General features: G+C 31.2%; 3 protein-coding genes across 3 annotated transcripts in view; 2 read left to right on the forward strand and 1 right to left on the reverse strand.

Annotated features, from left to right (window-relative positions):
* The first annotated feature begins 4587 nt into the window (after positions 1 to 4587).
* Positions 4588 to 8000, forward strand: LOC125844323 (protein NRT1/ PTR FAMILY 2.7-like). The gene is made up of 4 exons (XM_049523613.1): positions 4588 to 4699; positions 4799 to 5016; positions 6043 to 6584; positions 6945 to 8000. Exons 1-4 carry the CDS (start codon positions 4618 to 4620, stop codon positions 7768 to 7770), a joined length of 1668 nt encoding a protein of 555 aa, XP_049379570.1. The 5' UTR covers positions 4588 to 4617; the 3' UTR covers positions 7771 to 8000.
* A 4857-nt stretch (positions 8001 to 12857) lies between these two features.
* On the reverse strand, positions 12858 to 16222 carry LOC125845090 (protein NRT1/ PTR FAMILY 2.7-like). The gene is made up of 5 exons (XM_049524511.1): positions 16010 to 16222; positions 15287 to 15819; positions 14971 to 15212; positions 14665 to 14931; positions 12858 to 13144 (listed from the first exon to the last, which is right to left on the reverse strand). Exons 1-5 carry the CDS (start codon positions 16220 to 16222, stop codon positions 12858 to 12860), a joined length of 1542 nt encoding a protein of 513 aa, XP_049380468.1.
* A 3402-nt stretch (positions 16223 to 19624) lies between these two features.
* LOC125844762 (protein NRT1/ PTR FAMILY 2.7-like) overlaps positions 19625 to 20255 on the forward strand; it is a 3876-nt gene continuing 3245 nt past the window's right edge. The window contains exon 1 of the mRNA XM_049524093.1: positions 19625 to 19742. Coding sequence (XP_049380050.1) covers positions 19646 to 19742 — 97 coding nt within the window. The 5' untranslated portion in view covers positions 19625 to 19645. The remainder of the gene's footprint in view (positions 19743 to 20255) is intronic.

The following is a 20255-nucleotide window of genomic DNA, read 5'->3' on the forward strand; positions in this document are numbered from 1 at the left end:
CAAACGACCTTGAAGAATCAATTAAGACCTAAAGCAATTGATCAAATATACATACACAAATACACATGTGTGCATATATAAATTATTTACGAGCTTTTTTTACCTATCTAGTTGACACGTGATTGGCGTGAAACATAAATTTTGAAGGTGTCTAGATGATCATTTTGTAAGTTGGAGTGTTCAACTAACATAATGGAGAAAAGTTGAGGTATCTAAACATGCACACTCAAAATTGAAGTATTTACTTGTTTTACCAAATTTGAGTGTTTATTTATGTATTATGCCTATTAAATTATAGCTTCACTAATACTTAACACGAAATCGGCTGAATTTATTTTTGAAGCGTTTGAAATAAAATATTGNTTTTTTTTTTTTTAAAGGAACGATTAAACTTAAAGACTCTTAAAATCTAAAATTGAGGTTGATACTTTTGGGTCTTGGGATAAACCAAAAAGTGAAGAGTGTAATATACAACTTAAAATTTGATTTTAATTAATAGCATGAGTGTTATGTTAATTATTTTCAAACTTAAGTGAGAAATTAGTCCAATAATTTGTTGATTATAGAATTAAATAAATATAGCGGTTGCTTTCTTTAATAGTTACTCCTAATATTTTTCTGATTAAGTGGTTTCATATAATTAAATTGAGTGTCACCAACCCTTCAAAGAAAAATTTCTACGTTATTGATTTATCATACATATAAATAAATCAAGTCATCTCACACATCATGTGGTCATGTGGAGGTGTAATAAAACGTAATTAAGTAAATAAAGTAAATATAATCTTTTTTCAAATAGTTCAATTTTTTTCTATATAAGTTGGTCAAACAATAATTCAAAGCAATGGAGGAAAATCATATTTGTGATACCAAACGTAAATGTTTAGTACTAATTGCTCTTACTTCATCATGCAAATAAAATTAACTTAAAATATTTTGATCTGTGTTTTAGTCCATTGCAGTTCAATTCATTTCAGTCCAAGTAATCTCTGAGTGGTCAATAACTCATCCATTTATTAACTATTTTGATCCACTCACATTCCGTCCAACTCGTCTATTTAATACCTCTAATTATGCATTTAATTGCACAATTTACCCTTTAAATGAGTCAATCTTTAATTTATGTCCTTAAAAATTCAAACTTATGCCTAGCAGGACATAGCTAAGTTTTTTAAGAATAAAGAACATAGCTCGTAAAATATTATGAAACAAAATATAAATTTATATCCCGAGAAAAATTATTTGCACATAGGGGAAAAAGTGCAAATGATCCTGCATGCATGATCATAAATTCATCTCCTCTAATTAAAGCGTCTTCCAGCTGGTTAATCAAAGCAATTAAAGACTAACATTTCCATTGTTGCTCAAAATGGAAGCATAATGAAAGTCGTCAAGCATAATTAATTTATTTTTTTTAACAAAGGAACAAAATGAAATAATTAAATAAATAGAAGGTAGTATATAACACATGTGAAAAGAAAATACAATAATGAAAAAGTCAGCTGAAAATAATGAAGAAAAGAACAATATCAATAACAAATATATAAGACGATAGCCTAAGCAAAAGAAAAAGTACATTGAAGAATACGATATATAGTTGGATAACAATAATAATAATAATAATAATAATAATAATAATAATAATAATAATAATAATATATTGATATTGAAAATTAGACAACGTTTTACTATCTACTAATCATCTACCCTAATCTTTGACCTTCATATCCTCTTGTCTAAGATCATGTCATCGATAACCTGCAAATGTGCCATATATTTTCTAATCACTTGTTCTGAATACTTCTTCAGCCTATCACTATTTCTCTTTAAGTCTACTATAATCAATCTTTCACACCTCCTCACTAAAATATCTAAATATCGTTTTTTTACCGGACCATCTGAGCATCTTAAAAAAGATCTTTAACTTTTTTGATAAATAAATGAAAGGTCATAAAAAGCTCTTGCTGGAATAACCAGTGCTAGTTACTTTAGTTTCACCCAAGTTTCATCCTGATCATGGATTTTCTTTAATTTTTCAACATAATTTGATTCCCCTTCTTGATTAATTATTGCTGACATAAATTATTTAGAAACTTTTGTTATTAACCACACTTTCAAATGTAATCTCAATTTGTATATATACCAAAAATCACTAATCACACAAAGGAGTACATAAATCTTAGCCTTACAAAATACAAACTAAATATATACTATTTACAAAGATGCTAATACCAAAAATAATTTAGATCATTATAACACTCCATCAAATAATATAATATTGCACCACTATCTGTATGGATGATTAGTGGATTCCACTCAATAATTATCAAATTTTTATAAATAGGATCGAGAAATAATAGAAGGTACGCGGATCTTATTTTTATTTTTATAAGGTAGAAAAATTATTTTTGATAAATCTTTGATTGAAAAACATTAATTATATCTAGTTGACAAGAGAAAATGTCGATTGAGTTCATGTTAATGATTGTAATTTTGGCAAAAAATTACCCACATTTTTTTTTGTCCATCCCACCTAGGCAAAATCAAAATTTTCATTTTATAATTTTGAGTTTTAAAATAATAACTTTAAATGTTAATAACTGAGTTTTAAATTTAATATTTAGCTGAATTCGTAACCTAACTTTTATCTCCTCCTCTGCTCCCACCCAGTGGTGGATTCAAAATTCGATGATCGTGGGTGCTCAATTCTTTTAACAAGCCAAAAAAAAAAATTCTTTCTAGAAGTTTACTACTAATATTTTTATAATTTAATTAATAAATGAAATACAAAAAATAGGAAAGTGGAAAAACAAATAGAAATATAAGCAAAATTTTGAAAAAGAAGTCAAGAAGTTTCTGTTGGCCTTTTTTCAACAAAAAAATAGATGTTGTGCAGGGGCTTGAACCCTCAATGAAGGGCACCAGCGCTCCTAGAATCCTACTTCAGAACCACAACGCCCATGGAACACTTTGTTTAATGGGTGTTCAAACAAACATTATATAACATTTTCAGTATTTTCTATACACATATATAAAGTTTCCGTCGGGGTCAATGGGTGGTCGACACCCAAAACTCTACACGTGGGTCCGCCCCTGCTCCCACCTACCCCTTTTCTCTATTAATTGAGTCCATTTAGAGATATGTATATTATCCCACTTAGATGATTATCCTATTGCCATGTGAATCAACTTCAAAATTGCTAATATGATCTCATCAACAATTGATAATGCAAGTTCTTATTTAACATTACGATGTGATGTTTTTGCTAACTTTTCACATGCATTCACTCTTATATTTTAAAAAAATTAGGGTGGAGCTATAGTATTGTGGATTATGAATTCGATTATACTCAATATTTTTAATTGATTTTTTCATATGCATGTTTGTCGATCGAGTCAAAACTTTTAATAAAATAATTTGAACAATTAGTACTGGTGATTTCAAATATTTATCGAGCCAAAACTTTTAAGTAACTACTTACCGTAAGGCTTCCTCCCACAAGTGATGGAGTCATATGTATTCAAAAAGTGTCAATAGACGTCTTTTTATTAAAAAATTATACTATATAAATAGATAATATTCTTTTATATATATTATTGGCTTCCACTGCCTCCCACCTGTTCAATTATTTTTATTAAGGGTGGACCAAGGAAGAGAAAGCGAATGAAAATGAATAAATACCTACAACAAGAATCATGATTATTTTGGGCAAATGAAATTAAAATATTTTTAAAATCAAGGTAGTTAAGATATAATTTCCTCTATTATCTACCTCTACTCTATATTTATATATACTCCCTCCATTTATTTTTACCGATCTAGTATTAACTTAACATATTTCTTCAGAATCAATCAGAATCAATAAATAAAAGGGAAAAAAGATAAATATATCCCGAACTATAATAAATGGTATGCAGACACCCTCCGTCATACTTTTGGGACATTGGTGCCCCTGTCGTCCAAAAACTAGAGCATATATACCCTTTATACTAACGGACATACACGTGTCATAATCTTATCTACCGATCCGACATTTATTAAATATCGGATGGACGTGTAAGATTGTGCCACGTGTCCCTATTTAGTCTTCAGTTAGAGTGAAGGACATATATGCTCTAGTTTTTAGACGGCAGGGGCACCAATGTCCCAAAAGTATGACGGAGGGTATCTACATACCATTTACAATAGTCTGGGGTATATTTGTCCTTATTCCCTAAATAAAATAACAATTTTACTATTGAAAATGACTATAATTAATAATAACAGACCACATAAGGATGGTTTCATAGAGCAACAAACAACTCTCGCTCTTTTCGGTAGAAGGATAACGAGTCGATGCCTTCCAAGTCCCGTAAAGCCCGATGAGCTGCTCCAATTATCTCTTAACGGTTTACACTAAATAAGTAAAAATAAACATCTATTTTAATAGACAAGTAAAAATGAACGGAGAAAGTAAACTATTTTTTTTTTGTTTATTGCTTGAAGGGAAAGATTGTTTGTAAAAAAAATAAAAAAATAACAAAAACAAACCTTTCAAGCTTTCTATAAAAGCTCTATATATAAACTGAAACAGAGTATTTATAAAAAATCATCTCACATTTTTTCATTTTTCAAATATGGATGGAGAATCACAAATCTTGAAGAGCTCAGCTGGACACGGAAAACGAGGAGGATGGATTACATTCCCTTTTACAATAGGTCTCTTTTCTCGAACGTCTCAAAAAGTTTAAGCTGTTAGAAAGAACGTAACGTTACTGTTATTTCATTTACTAAATTATGTTTTTGAATAATGTGTAGCAACGACAGCGGGATTGAACGTAGCAGCAGCAGGTTGGATGAATAACTTGACAGTGTACTTAATTGAGGAATTTGGAATGAATAGTATTGATGCTGCTCAAGTTTCTAATATTATGAATGGCTCTGTCAATTTTGTTCCTGTTGTTGCTGCTATTCTTGCTGATTCATTCTTTGGTTGTTTCTCTGTTGTATGGACATCTTGTTTAATCTCTCTACTGGTATGTAATCTGATCCCCTACTTTTCTTTTTAACTTTATCGACTTATAAACTGTTTACATCACGTCTCTTTTGAGTGCGGTCACCGACTAATTTAAGTGGTGCACTTGGTTGAGTGTTGATTGTTGAGTTATTTACTTTTCGGAGTTCAATTCCTACTTCATGCATTTTTTCCTTTTTTTTTCCTTTTATTGACTTACATTAGGATAAATTGTTTATATCACGTCTCTTTTTGACTGTGGTTAGTGACTAATTTAAGTGGTGCACTTGGCTGAGTGTTGACGTTGAGTTATGTACTTTTAGGTGATCAATTTCCATTTCATACATTTTTTTTTCCTTTTATTGACTTACAATTGGATAAATTGTTTACATCATGTCTCTTTTGAGTGCAGTTAGTGACTAATTTAAGTGGTGCACTTGGTTAAGTGTTGGTTGTCGAGTTATTTACTTTAGGGGGATCAATTCTTACTTCATACATTTTTTCCTTCAGGAGGGTGCGCCTATGATTTTAAAATTATCTTCTGGATATGGCCCTTTCATATATCCAGTTAACGTGAATTGTTTTGTGCATCAACCTTTCCTTAGCTGGTGTAGGTGGTTTGGTAGATTATTCATACATCAAATCTATTTTTTTTGTGGTGGTGGGGGAGCAGTTTTTCCCCTTTTTCGTATGATATAAATAGACATGGTTCAATTATTTTTGTGTCACAAAAAGTATAATTTTATAGTTTTGGTGCCATAAACTGAAAGTTGAATAACTATCAAACAAAATTAACTCTAATTTTACAAAAAATGCCCTTTTTTTAGGATCAGATTTATCAATTTTCGGAGTTTTGTGTTTTTTCTCCTATGACATATATACATAGTTCAATTGTGTTTCTATCACAAAAAGTATAACTTTATAGTTTTGGTGCAATAAACTGAAAGTTGAATGACTATCGGTAAAATTAACTCCAATTTTACAAAAATGCCCATTTTTATAATGCATCATGAAATTAGTTGTGATCATCTAACTTTAACTCATACAGGGCATAGTTCTCTTAGCTTTAACATCAACAATTGACACATTGAGGCCTCAACAACTATGCACAAATGGTTCAGGCATTTGTATGTCACCAACAAAACTTCAATTTGCCTTCTTATACGGAGGAATCGCGTTGGCCTCCATCGGATTAGGTGGAATGAGAACTAACATAGCAACAATTGGCGCGAACCAATTTCGTGACTCAAAGTACCAAAACATGTTCTTCAATTGGTTCTTCTTCACCATGTACATTGGGACAGTTATTGGTGCAACTGTTATTGTGTACATTGAAGACAATGTGAGCTGGAAATTTGGGTATTTTGTATGTGTAGCTGTCAATTTTGTTGGTTTAGTTGTTTTCTTAAGTGGAAGTAGATTTTACCATTATGCTAAACTTGAAGGTAGTCCTTTTACTAGTTTGGCTCATGTGATTGTGGCAACTATTAGAAAAAGGAAACTTCCAATTTTAGATGAGAATAATTGGTATAATGGACCACATGCCAATGTTGATCAAACCATGTCAATAGCACCCTCAAGAAGTTTTGGGTGAGTTCACTTTATCTTTCGAGTTAATAGTCAAAAACACATCTAAACTATCACCTTTTCGCTAGTTTCACACTCTAACTACCAGTTGTTCCTTTTTCCTATCTGAACTATGACCATCGTTCAGGTAGGAAAAGGAAACAACTGATAGTTGAGGTGTCATGTGAGAATGGGAATAATTGATAGTTGAAGTGTGAAACTAGTGAAAAAGCAATAGTTCAGTTGAGTTTTTGACCATTATCTGTTATGTTTTTTTCTTTGTTATCATTTCAGGGGTGGCAAATGGGCGACTTGAGTCAATGCCACGTCCTTCCAAATTAAATTTTACATAAATATGTATTGATCTCTTCACTTGTGATGCAGGTTTTTGAACCGTGCAGCGTTAAAATGTGAAGGAGATGTTAAACAGGACGACTCAATCGCGAAACCATGGAGACTCTGTACAGTAAGTGAAGTAGAAGACTTTAAAAGTCTAACGAGAACTCTGCCATTGTGTTCATCAAGCATATTTCTTTCGACTCCTATCGCGGTCCTAATTAGTTTGTCTGTACTTCAAGCCTTAGCCATGGACAGACATTTAGGACCTCATTTTCAAATTCCAGCTGGTTCAATCCCTGTCATTGTACTCGTCACCACCTCGATTTTTCTAACAATATTCGATAGATTTCTCTTCCCCGCGTGGGAAAAATTGATTGGCCACAATGTTACGCCTTTCAAACGAATTGGAGTTGGCCATGTGCTTACTTTTATTGGCTTGGGAGTGGCAGCTTTAGTAGAGTCTAAAAGACTTAATCAAGTCAGAGACAGAGACGGATTCAAGATTTCTGTCTTGTGGCTCGTGCCACATTTAGTTCTTATTGGGATAGGTGAGGCATTTCATTTTCCAGGACAAGTATCATTGTACTATCAAGAATTTCCAACGTCGTTGAAGAGTGTTTCAACTGCCCTAACATGGCTAGTTATCGCGGTTTCATTTTATGTGAGTACCGCGTTGATTGATCTTGTTCGAAGGACGACTAGTTGGTTGCCAAATGACATAAATCAGGGGAGAATTGACAAGTTTTATTGGGTGTTTGCTATGGTTGGAATGGTGAATTTTGGGTATTATTTACTATGTGTTTGGTTTTACAAGAGAAAAGTTGGGAACAAAGTGGTTGATCATGGTGCAGCTAATGCTTTCAATAAGTGATTATAGCTAGCATGGCTCGATCGAGTATGCAGTGGCGGATTCAGAATTTTAATTGATTTGGAGTCCGAGTTATATATACTTGTTTTTTTGTACATGTAAAAATGTTCAATCTCTATGGCAAGTATGTGTATTTGTTCGGTTTGATTTTTGTTATCTTGTTCTTTTCAGAGTTTGTATGAAAATCCGCTCTGTAATTATTAGGTTGTGTATTTAATCTTTTAGCACGCATATATCGCTTACGCTTTTATAATATTACTTGAGTTCTATACATATACAAAATACTTGATGATAAATAGGGTTGAGTTAAATTCGATATCCATTTTCTTTATCACTTCCGTTTCTCAAAAGAATCACAACCTTCCTTTTCTCTCAAAAGGTTTACAGTGGGACGGATGAGATCCATTTGCTTTTAATATAATTTTTATAAACAGGAAATGCTTCCTTCTTTAATAAGTCTTACATATATAATGCGAATTTGAATTACTCGAATTAATATATTTAAAGTTAAGATTATTGTGACAAGAAAAGTAATATTAAATTGAAATAAAAAAATAAAAATAAAGATAATATAATTAAATCACCCTTTTAATTAATATTTCTTAAGAAACACGCGGAAAAAAAAGAAAAAATGACAAGTAAAATAAATCTGAGAAAGTGTATGATTAAATAAAAAGAAAATCATAGTGCGATTGCAAGTGTATTTTATGATTTCTCTGGAACGTCGAATGCAAGCATTCAGAGATTTTAATCATTAATGGGCAAAACAATTTGAAAACGCACTGAAAAAAAACATTAATCATTTGTCTGCAAATTCTGAGAATATTTCAAAGCAAAGTCTTGAGCCAATGATGCTTCCACTTATATAAAAAAATAAATTGAGAAGTATAAAAAACATTTTTAAATCTGACGTAAATTATTAGTTTCGTTTTAAAATTATTGTCAGTCTTAAAAATATTCTTCTAGTTGACTTATTAAACTTAGATACATTCTCATCAATTTGCCACATGTCATAGTAAGTGGATAGTGAGAGTAGCAGGGTAGATGTGTGGGGTGGTGGAAATCGGAGCCAAAAGGGTGAGAGTGAAGATGAAGCGTATTGGAGGATTGATAGGACACAATGACTGTTCACTCATAGATATTTTGTTTTTCCTAGTCTCACTAAAAAAATAAATCATTTTTCTAATTTCAAAAAAACTTATTTTTCTAGACAAAATGTTTTTTTTTCTTGAAAACGTTGATCAAACGAACATGAAAAAATGAAAAGAAAAAAAAATATTTTTCTTCGTACCAAAAATGCCCTTAATTTATGTAGTCTTCTAGTCCAGAGTTAACTATTTCTTTACTAATGTCTTCAACAAAGGTACTGTNATTGAAAAACATCCTTTAAGTGAGACAATTATTATATGTATTGTTAACATAATGATATAAGCAATAAGTTGATAAATATTAAATAAAGATAAGAGTTAGAAGTTTAGAATCATAGAATTTGATTCAAAAAGTTGATGACTTGGTATACCTCATTTTAATATGCTTAGAGTAATGCTTGAAACTAAAATTTAAAAAGAAATAAAAAAGAATTTGTAATTCACTTTGTTCAACACTTTTCACTGTTAATTCTTATTTTTAACAAAGTACAAAAGATGTTAAAGTGGATAAAATAATTTATTTTTTTAAAAAAATTATACTTTTTATCATAAATAATTAATTTTTCTATAAAAAATTTAACACGTAATTTATTCTTGACAAAAATTTGGGGGCCTAAGGCAAAGGCCTTATTTTTGAAAGCATAGAGCCGGCCCTGCAAGGTAGATGTGTGGGGTGGTGGGAATCGGAGCTAAAGGGGGTGAGAATGAAGATGAAGCGTATTGGAGGATGGATAGGACACAATGACTGTTACATCACTAGTAGATGTCTTGTTTTTCCTAGTTTCATTAAAAAAAATAGTCATTTTTCTAAATTTTTTTTAAAAAACTTATTTTCCTAGATAAAATGTTTTTTTTTCTTGAAAACGTTGATCAAACGAACATGAAAAAATAAAAAGCAAAAAAATATTTTTCTTTGTACCAAACACACCCTTAATTTATGTAGTCTTCTAGTCGAGAGTTAACTATTTCTTTACTAACTAATGTCTTCAACAAAGGCACTGTTGGACCATTGCCCATGTTTTCTAGCCAAAGGTTAGATGGTTTAATCTTATTTTGGTTAGGTTTTGATTTTTCTTTGAAATTGATTTTTGCTTTAAGAAAATTAAAATAGTCATTCATTATATCTATAAATAAACTTTTGAGAATTATTTTCATGATAATTGGTATTAGTATTTGAGGAGGTTTTCATGTAAAAATTTGATGTTTTGTTTCCTTCAATTTTCACTCCAACTATGGGAGAATATAACTTTATAAAAACTTTTTTCTAATTTTTTAGATCTTTGAATTGAATTACTCGAAACTTCATATTTGCCAATAAGATTTTTTATAACAAGATATTTAAGGTAGTGAATCTCAACACATGATTTATATTTTATTATTTTGAAATAGTGCATACAATTATAAGTATTGCTAATAACATATGTTAATTGTGAGGGTAAAAACTATATTTTAATATGAAAATAAAAAGACAATGGATTAGACGAGATATTTACTTTTGCAATAAATTAGGTTCAAGAAACCGATAAATTCTATTATCCAAGTTCAAAGAAATCGGTGATTTTGATTGTCTAAACCATTGGATAAATCATTAAATTAATATTTGATTCACAAGATTGCTTAAGTTGGCCCCACTAATGTTTGGTATATCCCATCCATTTTTCACTCATCATTATTTTTTTCTTTTATTTTTTCCTATTATGACATTATTATCGACCCTAACTTAACTCTTCCTAAATGTTATTTCAAAATTTCATTGGTCCAAATCCCAAATTTTTATATCTAACCGACACATGTCGGTTTCCTTTGAACCTAACACATCACGAATCTATCTCTGTAATAGTAACACATTTCTGCCCAGCAGGTCGAAGATGAACATATCACTTTTATACCAATATAATAAAAGAATAAAATGTTACTCTACAATATCTAAATCACAAAGAGCTTATATCTCTTTAATGTTGCTCTACATTTTTCCTTTTCTTTTTGTATTTACTTTAATGATTTGTATATTGTCAATGAACTTAATTATTATTCATACGAATTTAAAAATCATAAATTTCAAATTATGACTCTCTATGAGTTAATATTAATTACAAATACACATGTTGACTCCTCAGCTATTGCATGGCCCTGTTAGAGACATGCCTTTTTTTAAAATCGACCTCAAAAATATATCTCCGGTTGAAGACTGAGAAAATTGACCCCAAAAGATCAATTTCAAATTAAATACTATTTATTATTAATTTTTTAACAAAATCAACCTTAGACGATCGTTTCATACGCACATTTATTGAGACAATTTTTTTAATAAAATGATTTGAACTATTTGTATGTACTTGTGATCTCAAACATTTATTAAGCCAAAACTTTCAAGTACTTACCCCAAGAGTCCCTCCCAGAAGTGGTGGAGTCACATATATTTAAAGGGTGTCGATAAACGCCCCTTTATCAAAAAATATTACAATATATATTATATCGACTCTCGTGGCCTCCATCCTTATTATTTATTTTTATGAAGGGTGGATCAACTAGGAAGAGAAAGTGAATGAAAAGGAATAAATACCTACAACAAGAAACATTATTATTTTGGGCAAATGAAAATGTTTAAAATCAGGTTAGTTAAGATTATTTTGCCTCAATATAGTTGAAGAGTCGATATGCATATTTGTAATTAACAACTTTCACGATAGAATTATGATCTGAGATGAGATTTTTCAATACTCCAACTTGCGCCCAGAGTTGGACATCTAAAGCGTAGACTATTTAATATAAGGGTCCAACATCAATAATAATAATAATAATTATGTGCCTTGCTCTAATACCATATAATTAAGAAATAAATTTTAATTTGGCCCCTTATTCAACTTCAAAAACTAAAAAAGATTACCCAAAGTCATCTAAGAAAACCACCCAACCCATTTTCATATAATATGATATGCTTTAATAGGTTCATCAGAATTCAATATTTTCAACGAAGAAAATAAATTTATATGTAAAAATTTACTGAAATGAAAATATGCCTCCGCCTATCATGCACAAAAATTGGAATCCACGTGATACTAATATCATCATGCAATTGTAGATGTATTTTTATGAAGGTTGACTATAGTCTATATGACTCAACTTGAAGGGTCGGTTTTGAAAATTAGAATCTGAAAAAATGTTATGAGAGAACTCAAAATATTCTAAATCTAAGTATGTTAAGGGGAAAAAAAAATCATTTGATCGCATCGAATAAGATGTTTTTTTTTTCTTTTCTTATTATTAACTTATTTATTTGAACGAATTAGAATGTGTTGAGTAGGATACTTTTTAATTTCTTATTGAAATTGGATTAGGCTATTGTAATGTAATTCCCCTCATAGTACTTATTGATAACTAATCCCTTCGTCTAAGTGTTGCTTTAGTAAAAATATTCTTCTAAAATAATTATTGCTTTAGGAATTTAAGATAATAATTAGTACTTTATTTTCAATTATATTTTCATAAAAAAATCATTTTTAATAGAGCTTGATTCTCAAAAACATCGAATAAATAGGGGCAATTTAATAAATGATGTCTTTTATTTTTATTTTAAATGAGTTGTAAAAAAAGTTAAAGCAATACTTACTCTGAAATGAAAAGAGTATAAATAGCTTAACCTTTGTTATTAACCACACTTTTAAATTGAATCTTCTTTCCCTTAATCTATTAGGTCCATGGAGGTGGAATTGGTTCTCTAATAAATAAACCAAAAAAAAAAAGGTTCTCTTATAAATAATAATTATTAGTTCCACTAATCCACATCAACATTGCAAAGTAACAAATTGCTAATTGATAGTTTTCTTGCTCCACAAAACACCAATTTACATTATTTATCTGGGATGACATAAATGTCAACTGAAACCAAATTAGACGACGTATTTATATATTATGCCTTAATTATACTTTACAAGTAGTACATCATTTACTTGGCACAACATTTGGTTTGTTGTCCATATTTTTGTACTTGTAAAAGGATGCAACAAGAAGGAAATATATGAAATTTATTGATCCCAGGGTACAACAAAGCCAGAATACATTGTCCATTCTCCCATCATTGATATTATCAGGCAACCATCCTGTTTCTCTTTGAACAACATCAATCAACACATTCCCCAGATAAAACGCAATACCAATAAACAATGACACCATTGCAGTTGAAGTGTTCTTCAAGGATGTTGGAAATTCTTGGTAATAAAACGCGATATGTCCTGGAAAATGGAACCCTTCTCCGATTCCACTTAGAGCTAGTTGTGGCAGTAGCCAGAAGACAGACATTGGGACGATACCATACTTTTGGCCTTGGAGATGGTGTGATCTAGCAACGTCCCTCAGTCTCCTAGACTCAACCAACGCGAACACAACCATGCACACTATAGTTAGTACATGGCCTATGCCAACGCGTTGAAGTGGAGTGAGAGTAAACCTTGTGTTCTTAGATAGGAAGGGGTTTAGTATTCGGTCAATGATGGATATGGCTATTCAAGTGAATAACAATATGAAGACTAACATAGAACCTGCTGGGATCTCGAAATGAGGTCCAATATGGCGATCCATTTTGAGAGCCTGAAGTATTAGCAAACTAAATTGCATAACTAGTTGAATGGATAGCAGTACACCACTTGCCCATAGAGGGAACAGTTTGATCAAACTTTTCAAATCTTCTACTTGTTGCACTGTGCATAATCTCCAAGGATTACTAATCGATCCGTCTGGTGTGGTATCTCCTTCAGTAATAAAAGCTGCACAATTCAAGAACCTGTACATGACGACTTGATCAGGTAGAGTATATATGTATAAAAGCAGAGGAAACAGGGGAAAAAAGATGTTTACTTGAAGAATTTGGTAGGAACTAATGTGGTTTTGTCATTTGGATCATGGTAGTAGTGTTGAGTTCGTTCCGAAAGAGGGACTCTCCATTTCTGAGTAGCAACGACTACCACACGTGCTAAGTTAACGAAAGGGCTGCCTCCTTGTTCCTTAAAATGTCGATAGAAACGTTTACCAGCAAGGAAAATCGCCAAGCCAGAGATATACCTAAACCCCATGCCCAACTGATATTGTCTTCCACATAGACGATGAACGCAGTGCTTAAAGCCCAACAAAAGTAATAGATGAATATATACCAATCAAAGAATATTGCTTGATGTTTTGGCTTGTCAAATTGTTTAGCTCCCATGGGTGCAATTGTAAAACGCGTACCCGCGATCCCTACAGATGCTAGTGCTAGAGACACATACAAAAAAACATATTGGTTTGTTGAAGGGCTTGTGCAGAGATTGGATCCATCATCACATGCTTAAGGTCTTAATGCATCAAATATTGTTGTCAACAATTGAAGCAATATACCCTGAAAATGTAACAAAATTGTTGGATCCTTTTTTAATTTCCAAGGGGTTGATTTCACTGTTGATCACTAACTAAGCTTAGTCTTTGTAACAAAAATGACTTAATAAGTTAGTGATCATCGAAGAAATCAACTCAACTAACGCGAGAGTGGTTTTCCATACCAGAGCAGATATCAATGNTGATCCCAGGGTACAACAAAGCCAGAATACATTGTCCATTCTCCCATCATTGATATTATCAGGCAACCATCCTGTTTCTCTTTGAACAACATCAATCAACACATTCCCTATATAGAACGCGATACCAATAAACAACGATACCATTGCAGTTGAGGTATTCTTCAAGGATGTTGGAAATTCTTGGTAATAAAATGCGATATGTCCTGGAAAATGGAATCCTTCTCCAATTCCATTTAGAGCTAGTTGTGGTAGTAGCCAGAAGACAGACATTGGGACGATAGCATCCTTTTGTCCTTGGAGATGGTGTGATCTAGCTACCCTCAATCGTCTAGACTCAACCAACGCAGACACAGCCATGCACGATATAGTTAGTGCATGGCCTATGCCAACGCGTTGAAGAGGGGTGAGAGAAAAGGTTGTGTACTTAGCTAGGAAAGGGTTTAGTATTCGGTCAATGATGGATATGGCTATACAAGTGAATAACAATATGAAGACTAACATAGAACCTGCTGGGATCTCGAAATGAGGTCCCATATGGCGATCCATTTTGAGAGCCTGAAGTGTTAACAGGCTCAACTGCATTACCAGTTGTGTCGATATTAGTAAACCACTTGCCCATAGAGGGAAAAGTTTGATCAAACCTTTCAAATCCTCTACTTGCTGCACTGTACATAATCTCCAAGGACTACTAATCGATCCGTCTGGTTTGGTATCTCCCTCAGTAATAAAAGCTGCACAATTCAAGAACCTGTACACGACGACTTGATCAGGTAGAGTATATATGTATAAAAGCAGAGGAAACAGGGGAAAAAAGATGTTTACTTGAAGAATTTGGTAGGAACTAATGTGGTTTTGTCACTTGGATCATGGTAGTAGTGTTGAGTTTGTTCCGAAAGAGGGACTCTCCATTTCTGAGTAGCAACGACTACCACACATGCTAAGTTAACGAAAGGGCTGCCTCCTTGTTCCTTAACATGTCGATAGAAACGTTTACCAGCAAGGAAAATGGCCAAGCCAAGTATGTTACAAGCCAGGGATATACCTAAATCCCATGCCCAACTGATATTGTCCTCCACATAGACGATGAACGCGGTGCCTAAAGCCCAACAGAAGTAACAGATGAATATATACCAATCAAAGAACATTGCTTGATGTTTTGGCTTATCAAATTGCTTAACTCCCATGGGTGCAATTGTAAAACGTGTGCCCTCGATTCCTATAGATGCTAGTGCTAGAGACACATACAAAAATACATATTGGTTTGTTGAAGGGCTTGTGCAGAGATTGGATCCATCACCACATGCTTGAGGTCTTAATGCATCAATTGTTATTGTCAACAATAAAAGCAATATACCCTGAAAATGCAAAACAAAGAAATCAAAAAATGTGGTTTTTCGATCCTTTTTCTATTTTCACGAGTGTTGATTTCACCGTTGGTCACTCACTAAGCTTAGTGTTTGCAACAAAAATAACCAAAAATGACTTAATAAGTTAGTGATCATCGGAGAAATCAACTCAACTAACAAGAGAGTTGGTTTTCCATACCAGAGCAGATATAAATGAAGAAATCGAAATGACAGTAAAACAGCCAAGATAAGAGTCAGAAATGATCCCACCAACAATGGGTAAAATTGTTGTCAATCCACTAACAACATTGAAAACTTTAGCAGCAGCAATGTTCTTCATGTTGAATTCATTTATCAGAAAAACAATCAGATTGCTCGTCCACCCTCCAGACGCGAGCGATAATCCTCCCATGGTTGCTGAATTCAACAATCAAAATTGTTAAGTAGAGACAGAAACAAATTCAAGATTTGAAGTTTATGTATTCCTATCGTTAACTTAAGTTTTGAACTCACTACCTTTTACATATGTAAAAAGAATATTAAAACACAAACTCAAATCTTTAGCTTTAATATTTATGTTTAATTTACTATGAAGTGAACGAACAAAGCAAAACAAAAAAAGGGTGGGGTGGGGTGGGGGGGGGGGGGATTAAGCTTAAAATGAAATAATTTTTATGTTTCAAGCTTCCATTAATCTCTAGCGAGGACGACAATAACAAGACATGAATAATAGAAATAGAATCAAACGAGGTGTTCTTTTATTTGCTTTTAGCAGCTTTATAAAAATAGTTTGGAATTTGTTTATTAACTTTAAATTAAATAATTACATTTAGGTTTTATTTTAAATTTTAATGAAAAGAAATAAAAAGCCAAATTCATTGAAAATTCAATTGATTCTAATTAAAAATCATTTTGATGAATAATATTTGAATTTGTTCAAAAATAACAATTATTATTTTGAAAGTAATTTAATTAGCTTAGACAATTAAAGGTACAAGTTAATAACTTAGAGTAATAAAAAAAAGGAGAGTTCAATTAAAAATGAATTAAAAACACAATTGCGGGGATTCAAACCCGCACCTGCATTGTGAGCAGGAGAACTTAACACCATTGCGCCGCAATAATTTATTGAGTTAAGAGTATTCAAAATATTAGATTTAATCATTTCAAGTAGCATTTTATTTATATATACGACATAATTTTTTAAATATCCTCAGTACATTATAGCTCTACCACTGATTATTGCTTTAGAAAAATATTTAGAATATCTGGTTAAATTATCTAGAATTTTCTTATACATAAGTTCCGATCATCAGGGTAGGTGCCAGCATTTTATAAACTTGGATTAGGTGGAAAATATCCTACTTGATTTCTTCTAATTATATAATATAATAATTTAATATACGAGTCCTCCAAAAATTATTGAGAACGTGTTATTATACTATGCAACTTGATAAAGATACTTAGATAATTTCTTTTCATCTATTCTAGCATAAGTAGATAGAATTAATTACCTGATAATATTGTTGGTGACTGGTGAGAGGTGATATATTGCTGTCAAAATATTTAGTGGTAATTGAGTTAATGTCATTATAATCAGAGTTGCTAAAGTTTTTAGCGGCACTTATATAGAATGTTGCTTATAAACAGGGGTGGATCCACCCTTACACTCTGTTTGGATCATTATTTCCCATTGTTTCATAATGTATTGTATTGTATTGTACTGTATTGTATGGTAGATACAATGTTTGGCTAGATTGTATTGTTTGTTGTTGTTTAATAACATTTTAATTGTTTGATTTGATTGTATCGTATTGTATTGTAATTTATAAATTTACTAAAATATCCTTAATTATTCTAGGGTAGGAGGTTTGATTAGAATTAAATAATATAAGGTAAGGGGTAAAATAGCATTTTGAAATATTATGTAAATATATAATTGGAAAAAGCAATTAAGTAAAAATGAGAACACATCAAATCGGTTGTTCCATAAAATAGGGGTTTTCATTGTTACAAAACAACGAAATTTAACAATACAATACAATACATTTTAAGTAACAATCAAAACAAACATTGTAGGTATAATAACGATACAATACAATTTAATGGGTAACAATGATCCAAACAGAGTGTTAGTGAAGGGGTGTCAAGAAAATTAAATTACATTGAATATAGAAGTCAAATTTTGATTTTAATAAATAAGTTAAATTATGACACCTCTTGACATAAGTTAAAGGTTTAGTCTAGTGGTTAATGCGTTGCAAAAACTCCTTGAGGTCATGTGTTCCCAATCTTACTAGCCTCATTAATTATATTTTATTAGCAATAATTATATTATTATTGTTAAATTTTTTATTTGTTACAATGCTCATAGAATTAATTGAAATACGTGTAAATTAACTCTGATTATAAAAAAAAAACAAAATGTTATGCAACTTGATTGATGTTCGATAACATTTCGCATTCACCCTCCTTTTATTTATTCTTATTTTAGGTGAACCTATCTTTTTTTAAATTTGGTTTGTGCTCATATAAATAAAATATATCTGGTGCTTTAATCTCTCTAATCATTTCATAGACTATGCTATTTAAATAAATAAAAAAAATAAAATATATATGACCTATGTATGATTTTTGATTGAAAATTGGACAATATTGTTGACTTTCTTGTCGCAAAAGACAAAGTGTTGACTTTTTACATAAATGCAAATTTACAGTAATTTGTACTTCTAGTACTATAATTTATTTATGACCATGCAAGTTATTGTATCAAAAGTTTATAACATTTTTCTTTTCAAAATGGTGGGATTTGTCCAAAATGGTAAAGTTTAACAAATGAATTTAACTTACAACAACAATTTATTAAGTATAATTTTAAATAGAGTATGAGAAAATAAAAATAGATTTTACTTAAGAGAGTTTGTCTTACATATTATATTGTTAACGATGAAAGAAATATACTATTAAGGCAATAACTAAAGTAGCTTTGCCCAATTTAAATTTGAGATTAAAAGTTCTAACCTTTGATCATGAATTCAAATATAGAAATTGTAAGTTTTTTTAAAACAAATTTTATATTTTTTTGAAAATTATATTAAAAAGTATTATAAATGATCATAATACTTAACAACTTATAATATTTTTAAAAAATAAATAAATTTTAATTTAAAAAAATTAATAAACTCTCATAATTTCAACGATACCACATCGATTCAAATGAAGTGAATAATAATTTGGTAGAGAAAACATCACATCAGAATTCAGAAGTCAAAAGTTGGATAGTTTATTAATTACATATGTAAGAATCCCAAAGGTGTGGAAGTTTTAAAAAATGAAATGACATCAAACACTTTTAAACATATCAAAATTAAAAGAGTATCATATAAATTAGGTAAATTAAAGGTAACTAACAAAGAAAACTACTTATGAATTCTAACATTTTATCCATGTTAGGTCTTATTTAATTAGCAAAACGTCTATTAAAATATAATTTTAAACATTATAAAATCTTCTTATATTTCTTAAACTTGTGTCACATCAAATTATATCACATAAATTGAAATGAATAATTTCTTTAATCCCTATAATTAAAAAATAGCACAAGAAAAACTTCAAAATAATGATTATTTTATCGAAGATGGGATCGAAAAGTGACCAATCAATGCTATTAAAATAATATAATCCTAATCATTGAACTTCTATAAAATGCAAATAAAAGTATGGCGTGCAAGTCTTGGATAAACTTTGCCTGCTATATAATATTATAACTTCAAACTCTCCATAACAAAGTATTGACACAAATATCTCTTGCTTTCAAGTTGACCTGCAGTTAGCAATGGAAAGTTCAGTAAGAGATGTTGATGAAGCAGCAATAATGAAGTCTTCTATGCGTCGAAAGAATGGCGGATGGATAACCTTCCCCTTCATTATAGGTACGTTTTTTCATCCTTTGGTTCAGAGTCGAATTCAAGATTTTGTAATGTGTTTGGTATGAAGGAAAATGTTTTCCGGAAAATAAGTGATTTTTGAAGTTTGGCGTGTAAGAAAAAAAATATTGTTTTAATAGGGTGGTCAAGGTGTGGGCAAGTCCAGATGCGGAGCTGATATTAGGAGTTTGAGGTTCTAAATTTCCTTCCCCTTCCTTACCATTGAGTTGTCAATCAGATTTGTTAGGAATTCAAAAGTTATTACTTAATTTTTTAGTACAAATATAGGGTCTACAAAAAAGCTACTGGGTTCGTCCGAACCTATGAACCCCGCCTAGCTTCGCCCCTGTGGGCAACACCAAACATCCTGCCTATGACAAAATCCACGAAGGGGGCTGGGTGGTCCGAGTTGGAGTCATGATCAAACTTGCTACTTGTTTGATGGGGTTAGTCAAGAAATGAAGTTGTGTCTTTGTTTTGGCATGATGGTAAGCATTTTGGGGGGGGGGGGGGGGGGGG

The sequence above is a fragment of the Solanum stenotomum genome, chromosome 11 (genome assembly GCF_019186545.1).
Source record: "Solanum stenotomum isolate F172 chromosome 11, ASM1918654v1, whole genome shotgun sequence".
NCBI classification, from domain to species: Eukaryota; Viridiplantae; Streptophyta; class Magnoliopsida; order Solanales; family Solanaceae; genus Solanum; species Solanum stenotomum.

Coding starts and splice junctions, on each gene's coding strand:
- LOC125844323 (XM_049523613.1), top strand. CDS start 4,618: ATGGATGGAGAATCACAAATCTTGAAGAGCTCAGCTGGACACGGAAAA. Junction 4,700..4,798: donor TACATTCCCTTTTACAATAG/GTCTCTTTTCTC, acceptor AATAATGTGTAG/CAACGACAGCGGGATTGAAC. Junction 6,585..6,944: donor GCACCCTCAAGAAGTTTTGG/GTGAGTTCACTT, acceptor CTTGTGATGCAG/GTTTTTGAACCGTGCAGCGT.
- LOC125845090 (XM_049524511.1), bottom strand. CDS start 16,222: ATGGGAGGATTATCGCTCGCGTCTGGAGGGTGGACGAGCAATCTGATT. Junction 15,820..16,009: donor CTTCATTTATATCTGCTCTG/GTATGGAAAACC, acceptor TTGCATTTTCAG/GGTATATTGCTTTTATTGTT. Junction 15,213..15,286: donor GTTCCTACCAAATTCTTCAA/GTAAACATCTTT, acceptor CGTCGTGTACAG/GTTCTTGAATTGTGCAGCTT.